The 13,814-nt window shown below is 43.5% G+C and overlaps 1 protein-coding gene across 1 annotated transcript in view; it reads left to right on the plus strand.

Annotated features, from left to right (window-relative positions):
- The window catches only part of GALNTL6 (polypeptide N-acetylgalactosaminyltransferase like 6), a 496,763-nt gene that overhangs the window by 449,325 nt on the left and 33,624 nt on the right, over nucleotides 1-13,814 (plus strand). The window contains exon 8 of the mRNA XM_033061069.2: nucleotides 3,913-4,020. Within this exon, the coding sequence (XP_032916960.1) occupies nucleotides 3,913-4,020 (108 nt within the window). The remainder of the gene's footprint in view (nucleotides 1-3,912; nucleotides 4,021-13,814) is intronic.

A 13,814-nucleotide genomic window follows, 5' to 3' on the forward strand; every position in this document is an offset into this window, starting at 1 on the left:
AGCACTGGCACTCACCTGATTAATAGCATCTCTTCACAATAACAAGAAAAGCTACTATTTGGAAAATCCTACATTTAAATCTGTTAGACAGGCACAGTTTATGTAGTAATCACTACAACACAGAGCAAAAGATACTAATGTCCTGTGTTTCCTGAAGACCCTTGTGATTGACCTGGCAGTATGCCTGGTACCCACCAAAACTGCTCTAACACCCCCTCCTCATGTGAGTGAGGGAAAGGAAATACAACAAAAGGCTCATGGATCAAGAGAAGAAGAGGGAGAGATCACTCACCAGTCACCATGGGCAAAGCTGAACTGACCAGAAGAAAAAATATTTTATTACCAATCAAATCAGAGTAGAGCAACGAGAAATAAATCCAAATTTTAAAACATCTTCCTCCCCACCCCTCCCTTCTTCTCAAGCTCAACTTCATTCACTATTTTCTCCTCCTCTTCACTCTCAGGTGAATGGGAAATGGGGGCTAGTCAGTCCATCATATGTTGTCTCTGCTGCTCATTCCTCCTCAGGGAGAGGACTCCTCACACACTTCAACTGCTCCAGCATGAGGTCCTCCAGGGGCAGCAGGTGGATCTCTGTGATCTCTGCTCCACCGTGACCCTTTCAGGGGCTGCATGGACACAGCTGCCTCACCACAGTTTTCACCACAGGCTGCAAGGGAATCTCTGCTCTAGCATCTGGGGCACCTCCTCCCCCTTCTTCTTCCCTGACCTTGATGTCTGCAGAGCTGGTGCTCTCACTCCTCTCTCTGGCCAAAGTTGCACAGTAACTTTTCCCTCTTAAATCTGTTATCCCAGAGGCACCACTGCCATTGCTGATGACCTTGGACAGGGTTATGTCCATCCTGGAGCCAGCTGCCATTGCCTATTGAACCTCAGGGAAGCTTCTGGCAACTTCTCACAGAAGCCACCCCTGCTACCAAAGCCTGGCCATGCAAACCCAATGCAATGCTTTGCACTTGACATCCCTTAGATATTGTAAACCATACCTTAAAAAAAATTCTAATGGTGATTCCCTAGCCTCTTGAAGGTAGTCATCTGTATCTACAGTTGTTTCATCCTTATCCATGCCAGTACATCTTCCAAATTCTCTTTACTGCTGTTTTCCAAAACATACCTCCAAGTTCATTAATCCCTTTCTTTTTCATGATTATCATCATAAGCATTAATTACCTCCACAGCTGTCAATCTTGGCAGGAGATAGGGAGTGGAGGAACATTACCACTTGTCAATGCAGTTGTAATCTATATGAAGGATTGACAAATATGGAATATTTCCAGTTTTCTCAGGATTTTAGAGGTGCTGGTGAGTATGGTTGAAATACCCACAGTCATCAGTTCCCAGTTTACATGGTACAGTTTTAATATTTCCTGACAGGAAATCCCACTGCACCTCCAGTAAATGGTTTTGCAATTTGTGAACCCATTTACTGTAGATTTGCAGTCAGTGATCCTATTTTTCAATTATTTTTTTTTCATTTAGAAGAACATTCTCACTGCATGTAAAAATTCACAGGAAAATATTATTCTTTCTCCTTTTCTACAACTGCCAAATCTGTTCTTTTGGCTTATATTTCAACAAGAGTGACTGGAAAATCCCATAAAATTATTATATTCTTACTTTCTACAATTTTTTAACCCCACTGGTGTAATACATTTCTCCTGTTTGTAATCCATCCCTCTTGCACAATATGAAGAGCACCAAGTTGTTTCCTTTGCATGATTATATTCCTCTTCCACCAGGTTACTGTTTGCATTTTCCCTTCATTTCAATGTCTCTCACTGTTGTCTGTCTTGTTACTGACTCTCAGCAGCAGTCTATTTCTCAATTAGTTTTGAATCCTAATCCAAAATCCATTCAGTACCCTCTAAATCCTTGGCATCATTTGCTGTAAGTTTATGTTACTTTTTCCCAGCAACACATCCTCCAGTGCTCAAAAATCATGAGACTTACTACAGTAATTATGGCTGCAGTGTAGCATATGGGTTGGAGTCTCAGTCTTGCATGCACAGTATTTACATTTTCCAGGTAGTTTTCAGGCTGGATCACTCATAAACCAAAGAGATAAGGTGGGGAAACCACAAGAGAAGGCAGAATTCAATTTAAAAGACAAAGAAGTAATGTGAAAGGAGAGTGATTCACCTAAAATCCCACGGGAGCTGTAGAACAGAGCCAAAAAATACATCTGTGGCATCTAAACTCCACTCAGGAACAAAGCCGCATAACCACAGCTTAATTTCTTTTAAAGCTTGTGTTAATGTCTGCTTTTTGCTTTCAATCATCTCTATAAAGTGTTTTGCAACATTGTGTTGGAAGGAGCCACATAAAGATAAATTGTGAGATAGTCTCTTGTTGACACATAAACTACTCTTTTGATCTTTCCAAGCTGGAATTGCATTGTTTTGATTTCATCTTTGTTTTTTATACCTCAGCTGCAGACCAGATTCATTGCTTTTGCAAGAAGGGGACATTAACGATCCTGAGAGTTTCATTGCTTCTGATATAATTTTGCCAAATGTCCCACACCACCTGAGTTTCTTTGATCGTATACTGGAGGTCTGTAATACTTAACACAGAAGTCATTCTCCAATTTCTTGTATTTAGTGCATGTGACATAAAAATGCACATTTTAAAGACAAAGTTGCTAGACTTGATCTTCTCAAGAAAATATAAAAAATGCTTTCAATACCATTCTGAAGCTGAAAGATAAACAGGAACAGCTGCTAAATGTCCTTCGAGGCAGCCCAAGATTCATTTCAATCACCCTGCACAGCATACCTCAGGTGCAGCACAGCATTTTCAGGTTTTATATCTATCAAATATAAGCCTAACACAGTGTTATTTCCTCCCACTTGTTATTGCCTCAGCGTATCTGACTGGGGTTTTGTTTTGGTTTTTTTTAACTGTTATCCTACTGCTTTGGAGGAAATGCAATATATGTCTACTGCAGCTCTCATTGCCTCAGTTAAAGTGGTCTCTATATATATACATAATTTCTGTTTTCTTGTCTTTTAAATTTGTACTGGGGCTGACATTTGAGTCACGCTGGTATGTTGTTCATTCTTCAGAGGCTAAGAAGCCTTGATTAATCATTGTAATAGTTTGTATGGGCACCTCTGTTTAAAAAACAAGAACAAATAGTAAACACAGATCTACACTTTAATTGGTGCACTGGATTGTTTGAAGACAGCCATAGAGAGGAAATTTCCACTTAAAACCAGAACAAATGATGTAGCATACAAAGGAAATATTGTTAGAAAAGGGAGTAACATTATTTTAACACTCTCGCCTTTATATTTTACTATGTTTATGCATGTTTTCCAGTGAGATGAAACAGGTGAGTATTTGAGTATTTCAAGGTTTATTTTAGAGGCAGATTTTGCAAAATGTTTTTTTTAAAGAAACTCATCCTCATGTCTGCATGGCGGGACTATGTGAAATATTGGTCTGGGTGGTAATAAGCTGTTTTGGCATGGAGGCAGAGCATTCATTTCAGTCTCCATTCCTAATCCACCAGTAAACTTCCTCCCTGGGGAGGACTGTCAGTCAGGGGCTGAGTTCCAGGACCAGGCAGGTGTACCCACTATAACACAAACAGGCAAGCACAATGAAAGTGACCAAACTTAAACTCCCTTCCAACCCAAACTATTCATTTCTATTTCTTTTATAGTTTTGTTTTGAACATACTCTGCTTTTGCACAGTGAGATTCTGGGTGGGAATGTCTGCCACGTTACCATATCCCAGTTACCAGCATGCCAAGAAGGCCACCACAACTGTGGGAGAGGTCAGCACAGAATGATGTTATTTTCACATGCACATTAGTTAAAATGCACTTTTTTGCCTCATTTGTTTCCAGGAGTCATTCTTTCACTTGCTTTCTGTCTGCTTTCCAGGTGTGGATGTGTGGGGGTGGCATGTATGATGTTCCATGCTCTCGAGTTGGACATATCTACAGAAAGTATGTTCCATATAAAGTCCCTTCTGGAACCAGCCTGGCACGGGTGAGTAATTGGGTCTTGCTGTTTTTCATTTTCATTCATTATCAGTCTCTTCATTCCTTGTGAACCAGTTTCCGGTAAACTATTAAAATGGAAAATGAATGTTTCTTTATTTTTCTGAAATGAGATGTGCAATTACTGCAGTTATTCTGCCTTTCAGAGATAAGATTGCCAAGAATAAAATGGAAGCTTAAAATTACAGGGTTGGACATCTCAGCACAGAAGCATGTTTCATGCTGATTCAAAAGAACCTAGGAATAACCTAAGGCTTGTTGTTCTCAAATTGCACAGTGTTGTCAGTCATAGTTTTTATAAGCAGGATGAATTTAAATGCACATTTTCTCATCAGTCAGCAGAATAGGCAGAATCTCATGGAAGGGATGTTTTCTGAGGCAAAAAGACTGAGAAACAATTATTTGGGTGACTGTCTGATTATTGTGTAAAATCTGGTTGTGGAATACAGCCAGCTTGGAGCTGTGAGAGTGAGAAATTACAAGAGCTCTAGATATTTCTCAAAGACTACAGAACACATTCATATCCATGGGGGGCTTTTTGCTCAAGAGAAAATGTTCTGTAACTTTCTGGAGATGTTCACAGGATGTCAAAAGATGGGAGATGAAGGACACAAATGTAGCTTCCAGGAAGATACCAGTATTTATTCATGCTTGAGTTTAATCTTTTCTGGTTTATAGGATTTTTTTAATATAAAATGGCATTAATATTAAAGTCTGCATATTGCCATAGGGTAATACTTTATGAATCATAGTTTTTTCTTAATAATGAAAATGCGGTATGAATAAAAGAATGAATTTCTTGCTTTAAGGGGGAGATATCCTTGGTTTCAGCACCACAGGACAAGGCTTGCTGTATTAACTGCAGCAGAAAAACGAGACTGCCTGCCTGACAGCTGGCTAGACAGAAAGAAGAATTTGCCTTAGCAGGGCATCAGTGCAGACACTGTGACACACAATTCAGTAATGAGATTAGTGGTGGGGGCAGAAACTCTATTGACTAAATTGTGAGATTAATATCTTTCCCAAGCATAGCTCTGCATCCTGTCAGTTACCCCATCCAGATTTTTGCCTGAATGAAACAGCTTCATTTATGATATTCTCTGCAAAAAAATAACACATGACTGGAAATAAGAAATTCAAACCTCAGTCTCTGTTTTCTTCTGTTGCATCACATAGTATCTCATTAGACAATAGGCTGTCTCATGCACTATCTGTAGGAGCCAAATATAGTAATTTCTATTTGTACTACTGGCATCTTGCACCATTCAGAACTGAACTGGCTTTCATGATGGCACTGGGAATGCCTACAACCATCAGGTAGCCACAGCCTGCAGCCTCCCTGTACTATTTACTTATGCTTTGATTTCAATGAATCACTCGTGAAATATTACTGAAAAATATTTCCAGTTATAAAACAGATGTCTCTGCCCATGCACAGACTGATTACCCTCTAACCTGTGAGAAAAGATCTAGCGGTGGTTCTTATCCTTCCATTCAAAAACTGCATAGCTTTTTCTGTGTTGTGGCAGTCCAAAACATGATGCTTAGGTAAATTTCTGACATCCAGTTACCACTAAAAGAAACTTTGAATTCTCAGATTCACAGCTTCTTTCCAGTTCAGTATTCTTTGCATTGCATCAAGGCTAACAAGAACACAAGAGCCTCTGTTTGGGCTATTTTGATAACTAGCCAAGGAAGAACTATCATGTTCTGTGTAATTTTAAATCTAAAAATATTTTGCTCATCCTCACCAGAAAAAGAAAATCAAGGACAAATTAATCTTCAGTGTGTCAGCCCCAAATTGAGCTGTTGGCCAAAATAATATTAGGCAACTATGCACAGGAGTGACCTGGATATTTCAACTGTCTTTGCATTATCCTCCAAATGTTATATTATCCAAAGATTATAATCTAAGCCTTACAAGTTTTTTGTCTAAAACTTCCTTCTAGTTCAAATATATAATGAATAACACACTCAAGAATATCTGGAAATATTATCCCCAAAAGCAGTACTTTTCACTACTAAGTTTCCACAAAAGTTTTTACTAAATCCTTTTCCACCTTCTGCTGTTTAAAGGAGCATGCCAGAGATGCAGTTCACAAAGGAATGAGCCCTAGAAAGCCCAATTCTACCTCTATAAATGACTGCAAGAGGCTTTTGTTAATCAAGGGGGAATTTCCCCTTGCACAGATACTGCATAAAAGATTGAAAAAATTTCCCATCCTATTCCCCAGCACCAGCACAAGGGATTTGGGGGCTGGAATCAGGAAGAGAACAGGGCTTCCAGGCAAATTCAGACATAGCCCAAATCATGGCCTGGGTTTTCTTTCAAGCTGTTTCAACTAATGCTTACCCTTAAAATATAATTTTTCAAGTGAGCATTTCACCTTTCCTTGGGATTTCACCTCTATCTTTTAGCAGTGAGTCTCAACACAAAGTTTCAACCAGCTATGTAACACTTGGCCAATCCTAGTATCTGTTTTGAGAGCTGTAACCTCAACCTGGCATGAGGATCAGGTATGCTTTAAGCAATCAGGGACCTGTCAAAAACTTTGTTGCACCTCCCCACCACTCTACAACCATTACTGTACCACACACAATAGTATGGATCATGACATAAATTTTCTATCTTATCTGTCACTCAAGATCTGGAAAGCTTATGCATATTGGTTGCTGCCACATCCCACATAAATTTAAAAGCATACACTTATAAAACAGTAATATTGTTTGGTACTGCAGAGCAAAATTATAGGAAGCTGTAAACATGCATAGTACATTTATAAACAGATTCTGACAATCAAATGTAGATAAAAAGACTACAGTAATTTCACGAATACAAGCCGCACCAATTTGACCAAAATTTTGGTGGAAACCCGGAAGTGCGGCCAATATTCCGGGGCGGCTAATACATTAACAAAATTCTAAAAGCTGCCAACATGGAAGTGAGAGCCCGCGGCAGCCCCAAGCCAAGCTGGAGCCCGGTCGGCCCCGGCTGAGGTGGGAAAGCCTGGCAGAGGCGGGGCCAGCAGTGTGGGGGGCGGGCGGCAGAGCCTGAGCCAGCAGGGCGGGGCAGGGGGGGCGGCAGAGCCCGGGCCAGCAGGGCGGGGGAGCCCGGGAGAACTGGGGCTAGCAGTGCAGGGGAGCATGGCAGAAGCAGGAAGGCCGGCGGGTGGGGCTGCCTGGCAGCGGGGGAAGCCCAGCAGAATCGGGGCCAGCAGCGTGGGGGAGCCCGGCGGTGCGGGGGCCTGCAGTGCCGGCCAGGGCGAGCAAACGCGGCGGCAGTGCAGATGGGAGGGGGCGGCCGGCGAGCCTGGCAGCGGCGGCAGCGGCTGGCCCGCCGGCAGGGCGAGTACGTGAACGCAGCGGCGACGCAGCCGGCATGCCTGCCAGCGGCGGCAGTGCCTGGCCCGCCGGCAGGGCGAGTACGTGAATGCAGCGGCGACGCGGCCGGCATGCCTGCCAGCGGCGGCAGCGGCTGGCCCGCCGGCAGGGCGACTACGTTAACGCAGCGGCGACGCGGCCGGCATGCCTGCCAGCGGCGGCAGAGGCTGGCCCGCCGGCAGGGCGACTACGTTAACGCAGCGGCGACGCGGCCGGCATGCCTGCCAGCGGCGGCAGCGGCTGGCCCGCCGGCAGGGCGAGTACGTAAACGCAGCGGCGGGGCGGTGCTGACGGGAGAGGGGGACCAGTGAGCCCGGCGGCGGCTGCAGCACCACCCGGCCGGCCCCGTCAGCAACCATGAGCGGGCCGAGCCTGCCTGGCCCCGCCCCGAGCCAGTAAAGCCCGCTATGCCGCGATCCTGTTACTAATTGACCAATTTGTGAAAGCTGCGCACGGATTCTCGCGACGAACGAAAGTGCGGCTAATATTCGGGGTGCGGCTTATCTATTGACAAAGACAGCAACATTGTCGAGGCACCGGGGGTGCGGCTTATAATCCGTGCGGCTTGTATTCGTGAAACTACTGTACATATTTTTTTGCCTGAAGATGTCTTAAGATATTACTGCTTGCCAAGAGTAATAAGTGTTAAATTTACAGGCAATTGCATGTAAAGAAATATTAATAGGCATGTAGATGTCAACACTGATTCCACTTTATAATCTGGAAGCACCACAAAACCATTCATTCGAAACCTGTCAATCTCTGCACAAAACTGCAGTAAATAATAACTAATTTGGCCTGTTTGTTTTAGGTAAGGCATGTTTAGAAAGCAAACCCCCAGATCCTAAAAACTGCTGAATTGTTTTACTGGATTATTTTAGTTGCTTTTTGTATTTCTGATTGTTGCTTCCCTTCAAACAATTCTAGCTAAATTATTTACTTTTAGCCAATTACCTATGAAATTAGACTTCAAAATATTCTTAGCATTCTATTCTAGGTGTATCTCAATACAAAATACATCTACAGAATTTCTTTTTCTTGCAGGTATTTTACTCAACATTTTAGCATTAACCACAGAATGTTAGCACATTGGGCCTTTTTGAAAGGAAGGGCAATCCCACTGAAATTCAAATTGAATGCTAACCCAGCAGGATAGTGATTCATAACCTTAAGCTGAATTCCTCCCTAGCTGCTAGGACATAGGATCCCACAGCACAGTGATCGTCTGACACATCAGGCACAAGCCCAGTGACATTTCTCTCATTACTCGGTGTCACTGAATTGGAACTTGCATGAGTTTGGGTTCAGGAATTCAGCTGGTAAAGGTGGGCTCAGATTCCCATCTGAACTATTGTCTCAGCCTTTTTGTGTGGATCCAAAAGAGATCTTCGAAGAAAATTATTGTAACTGTCTCATCTGGTGCTCTGGCCACATTTGCAGTTTTTTCAGAGCTTCCTTTAATATAATGACAGTTTGGTCTACTTCTTTCCTGCAAACTGCAAACAATATTTGGGAGTTTCTTAAAGTAGTCCATGAACATTTTATATTCTTTTTCTAGGCAGATAAAAGAATCAGGACAATCAGTTAGGTGATGGCTACATTTTCTTGTGACTGGTGTGCGAATGTATAGGTGTGGCATGCTGTTCAGGGAACACTGCTGGCACTTTTGCAATCGCCTCTGTAGCACAGAAGACTGTAGCAAAGTCAGTTATGATTTAGCCACCACAGTAAGCAGGTGCAATGTCAGTTTATAACAGGCACATTATTTAGGATTCAAGCAAGAATCACCTTCTTAGAACAGCACTGCTATAATATATGATAACTGTGATTATTACACAATATAGCTGTTATGTTTCCATTGCAATATTTTTCAATGAGAGATTTATAAATTAATCATTAAAAATTAATTATTATCTCAAGCAGAGATAATATTTAAAGAAGATATTTAAATTACATTAATTTCACGACTATAAGGCGCACCCTTTTTACTAAAATTTTGGTCTGAGCCCGGAAGTGCGCCTTATAGTCCAGTGCGCCTTATATATGCACAAAGTTCGGAAATTTGCCAGCCCAGAAGTGTGAGCCCACAGTAGCCCTGAGCTGAGCCCGCCCAGCGGTGGCGGGACAGCACCAGGCCAGGGCAAGCCCGGTGGCGGCCCAGGCGCAAGGGGAAAGGTAGTGACCAAGCCGCAAGCTGAACTGCACCAGCCAGCACTGGGAGGGATTGCCGGGGCCCACGGCACAGGGAGGGCACCTGGGGCTGCGTTTAAAGGTTACGCCAATCTGTGAAAAATGTTTGCAAATTGAGCACCTGCCAGTAAACCCCGCGATTGTGCAATTCCGTTACTAATTAGTTACTTTGTTGCGCGTGGATCCTTGCTGAAAAAAAAAAGCGCGCCTCATAGTCTGGTGCACCTTACATATGGACAAAGTTCTGAAGTTTGCCAACACCCAGAGGAGCACCTTATAATCCAGTGCACCTTATAGTCATCAAATTGCTGTATTATCCTTGGCTTTTACAAGGCTTTTGACACTCTCACGATATCCTCATCGGCAAACTTAAGAAGAGTTGATTAGATGGGTGGACAGTCTAAGGAAGAATGACAGATCCCAGAGGGTTGTAATCAGTAGCACAGGGTCTAGTTGGAGGCCTGTCACTGTTACTGGGCCCAGTATTATTAAACTTATTCATTTATTCAAAATTACTTGAATGAAGGGCCAAAGGCCTCCTCAGCAATTGACTGATGGCACAAAGCTGGGAAGAGTGGCCAATACCCCAGAGGGCTGTGCAGCCCTTCAGAGGGACCTCAAGAGGTTGGAGAGATGGGCACAGAGGAACCAGCTGAAATTCAGCAAAGGCAACTGCAGCGTCCTGCAGCTGGGGAGGGAAAAACCCCAGGCACCAGACAGGCTGGGACTAATCTGCTGGGAAGCAGCTTGTGGAGACGGACATGGGAATCCTGGTGGACACCAAGCTGTCTATGAGCCAGCAGTGTGACCTTGTGGCCAAGAGGCCAATGGTGACCTGGGGTGCATCAGGAAGAACATTCCAGCAGGTCAAGGAATGTGATCCTGCTCTTCTACTCTGCACTGGGGAAGACACATCTGCAGTGCGGTGTACAATTCTGGGCTCCTCAGGACAAGAGAGACATGGAGCTCCTGGAGAGAGCAGTAAAGATGATTAAGGAATTGGAGCATCTCTCTCATGAGGAAAGGCTGAGGGAGCTGGGCCTGTTCAGCCTTGAGAAGGGACAACTGAGAGGTGACCATCCATGTCTGTCAGTATCTGATGGGAGGTGTCAAGAGGATGGAGCCAGGTTCTGCTCAGTGCCAAGCAATAGGACAAGAGGCAATGGGCAGAAATTGATGCACAGAAAGTTCTTCCTGAACTTGAGGAAGAACTTCTTTACTGTGTGGGTGACTAAGCACCAGAACAGATTGTCCAGGGAGGTTGTAAATTCTCCCTTACTGGAGATCCTGTGCCATGTGCTCTAGGATGACCCTGATGTAGCAGGGTGGCTGGACCAGATGATCCACTGTGGTCCCTGCCATCATTACCCATTCTGTGATTCTTTGATCTTCTAATCCTTGAATACACAAAAAGGCAAAGCAATTTTTTGTGGGTTTTTTTTGTTGTTTTCGTCCATCTGAAGAGAAGTTTTGTTTTTAAGCTAATGAATACAATGAGATAGAGATCTTAGCTCCAAAGATCCAAAAAGATCAAAAAGAAGGTAGAGAACTAGATATTCTTGCACAATAAGCACAGTAATTTCATGATTATAAGCTGCACCATTTTGACTGAAATTTTGATCCCATCCCGGAAATGCGGCTTACTCAGGAGCAGCTAATATGTGAAAAAATTTCTGAAATTTCCAAACCTGGAAGTGCAAGCCGAGGTGCCGAGCCCAGCACCTGCCAGTAAAACCCAGGATTGCGCAATTGTTACAAATCGGTTACTCTGTTGTGCGGTGGGCAGAGGCGGGCTCCGTGCCAGCAGCGCAGGGGGGTAGACAGAGGGCTCCCTCCTGCCGACCCCATGGCCCAGGGGAGAGGCAGGGGCTCCGTGTGCGCCTGCCGTGACGGGGCAGTGTGGGGCCGGGGTGAGCGAGTCTGGCAGCGGCGGCTGCAGCGGCAGCCGGCCCCGAGCGGCCCGCTGAATGGCAGCGCTGGGCTGGGCCACCTGGCCCCGTCGGCAGCCCCAAGCAGGCCGAGCCCGCCTGGCCCCGAGTCAAGCCAGTAAACCCCGCAATCCCATGATTCTGTTACTAATTGGCAACTTTGTTGCACGCGGGTCCTCGCTGCGAACAACAGTACGGCTTATAATCAGGTGCGGCTTACATATGGGCAAAGACCTAAAGGTTGCCTACACCCGGAGGTGCAGTTTATAATCAGGTGTGGCTTGTAATTGTGAAATTACTGTACATCAAAGTGGTGGTATCTACTTGTCAGGATTTACTCCATAGGCTAGCACTGGAACCCAAGTTACAAGGCTAAATAAAACTGTGTGGAGTTAAACCCCCGAACTCTTCCAAGCTCAGCTGCAGAGATGGGCTATGGTCTCTAGGGGTCTGTAACACAAGCATGACAGCAGCCAGCAGATTTGTGGAGATGTTCTTGTAGTGCCATTCTGTGTTCCACAGCTCCCTCACAGCCACAGAGCTGAGAGCAGGCAGTGTCCTCACTGGGACCAGAAACATCCCTGCCCCCAAACTCTGCAGATTGGCGTCATGTGAGCAGGAAGTATAGATTTTCCAATGCATAGATCTTAAACTTTTATTTTTGTGTACCTGGTGGAGGTGCAAACTTTTAAAGGGAGAATTAAATCCTGTTTGTTTTCAGATGACGTCTGTGGAATTTCAGTTCTAGGTATTTGCAGACTATTGGCTGAAAATAAATAGGCTCTTGCCTCTCTGCCAGCTGTGCTAACTTGTAGAAGATTTATTTATATACTGCACCAGCTTTGTCACCTAGTTAGAATACTGTCTTCCAGGCATAAAAGAAATGCCTGCAGACCTCTCTTTATTTGGTTGGGTTTTACTGGTTCTTGGGGCTTTTTATATAAATATTTCTGATATGAAATCCAGTTAAATTTTAAATGCAGTTATGTGTAAAGAACCAAAATAAGATACCCAAGAAGGGGAAATATTGACAAACAGCAGCATTGTGTAAATTAAAAGGGAATTAGGGGAGAAAGGAAAAGTGTGAAACTCCCCCTGAGCTTTAACTAATGTGGGCAGGTTACAGCATTGAAACCTGAACCTCACAAGACTGTGGTTTGTGTCCAGGAGATGTTTTATTGTTTTTCTGCTGTAGAAATACACAGAAGTGTAAATGTTGTATTATGATACTGATAGAAGGACCTTTGCACAAAACTGAGGGTATTGTTTTTCTCCATGTGAAAAGTGGAGTTTTGTAGCCTGTTGCTTCTGGTGTATTAATCCATACTTGTTGGATGAGCTCCTCTAGTCCTACTTCGTTCTCTTCTCTGCGATGATTCATTGTAACATTATGCTACCCATATTCCAGAGGGTTCCATATTCTATAGAGTTGTCTTGACTGGATAGATCCCAATGCACTTTTTAAATACATTTTTTGTAAAACAAACTGTGTATTATATTATTTTCAGCCAAGTGAAATACATGTGCTTTTGCGGGTAAACAGGGTACTCATTTTGGAGTAGCAACAATACTGTGCTTCACAAAACAAAAATACAAAAATTTAAATTAGTAAGATGATGTAAGTGAGGCGAAAATAATCCCACTAGAATTTTACTAGGAAGAAAAAGATTAATATGTCAGTTGTTGCCAAGATTGTTTTGTTATTCTTGGCAAGTAAATAGTAATATTCCCTCTTACATTTCACAACCAAAATACAGTCAGGCCACAGCCATGCTGTGGTGATTCGTATTTTATTAGCATAATTGAAAGTGGTTTTGAAGACCACACTTGTGTGACAAATAGCAGCTAGTGACATCCTGCTTCCTGGAAAATGTTCAGATTAAATGCAGGACAATAGGATCTCATCACAGGTTTCAAATGTTCCAGTTTAATATTGACAAAAGTAAAGTTGATTGATTGAGGTCAGGGTCAGTTTCATGCAGTGAGATAGACACAAAGGCAGCAAAAACAGGTTATGCAGGTGAAATGAAACAAACAATAGAACCATTGTACTCCTTTAGGGACACCTAATAAAAATCTTTAGAACATCTGGAGAAACTAAGAACAGGAATTGCATTTTTATATTAGCCCAACTGCTGCATCTAAAATGTTAATTGGAGAAGATGGACCTAGAGAATGGAGCTGTGCTAGCTCTCAGTATAGCTCAGAAGCTCTCCTACAAGTGCTGTCATCTCAAGCCAGCACGCTAGCCACAGTGACAAAATGAGGAACTACCCCTTCTCAC

The sequence above is a fragment of the Catharus ustulatus genome, chromosome 5 (assembly GCF_009819885.2).
Source record: "Catharus ustulatus isolate bCatUst1 chromosome 5, bCatUst1.pri.v2, whole genome shotgun sequence".
Lineage (NCBI taxonomy): Eukaryota > Metazoa > Chordata > Aves > Passeriformes > Turdidae > Catharus > Catharus ustulatus.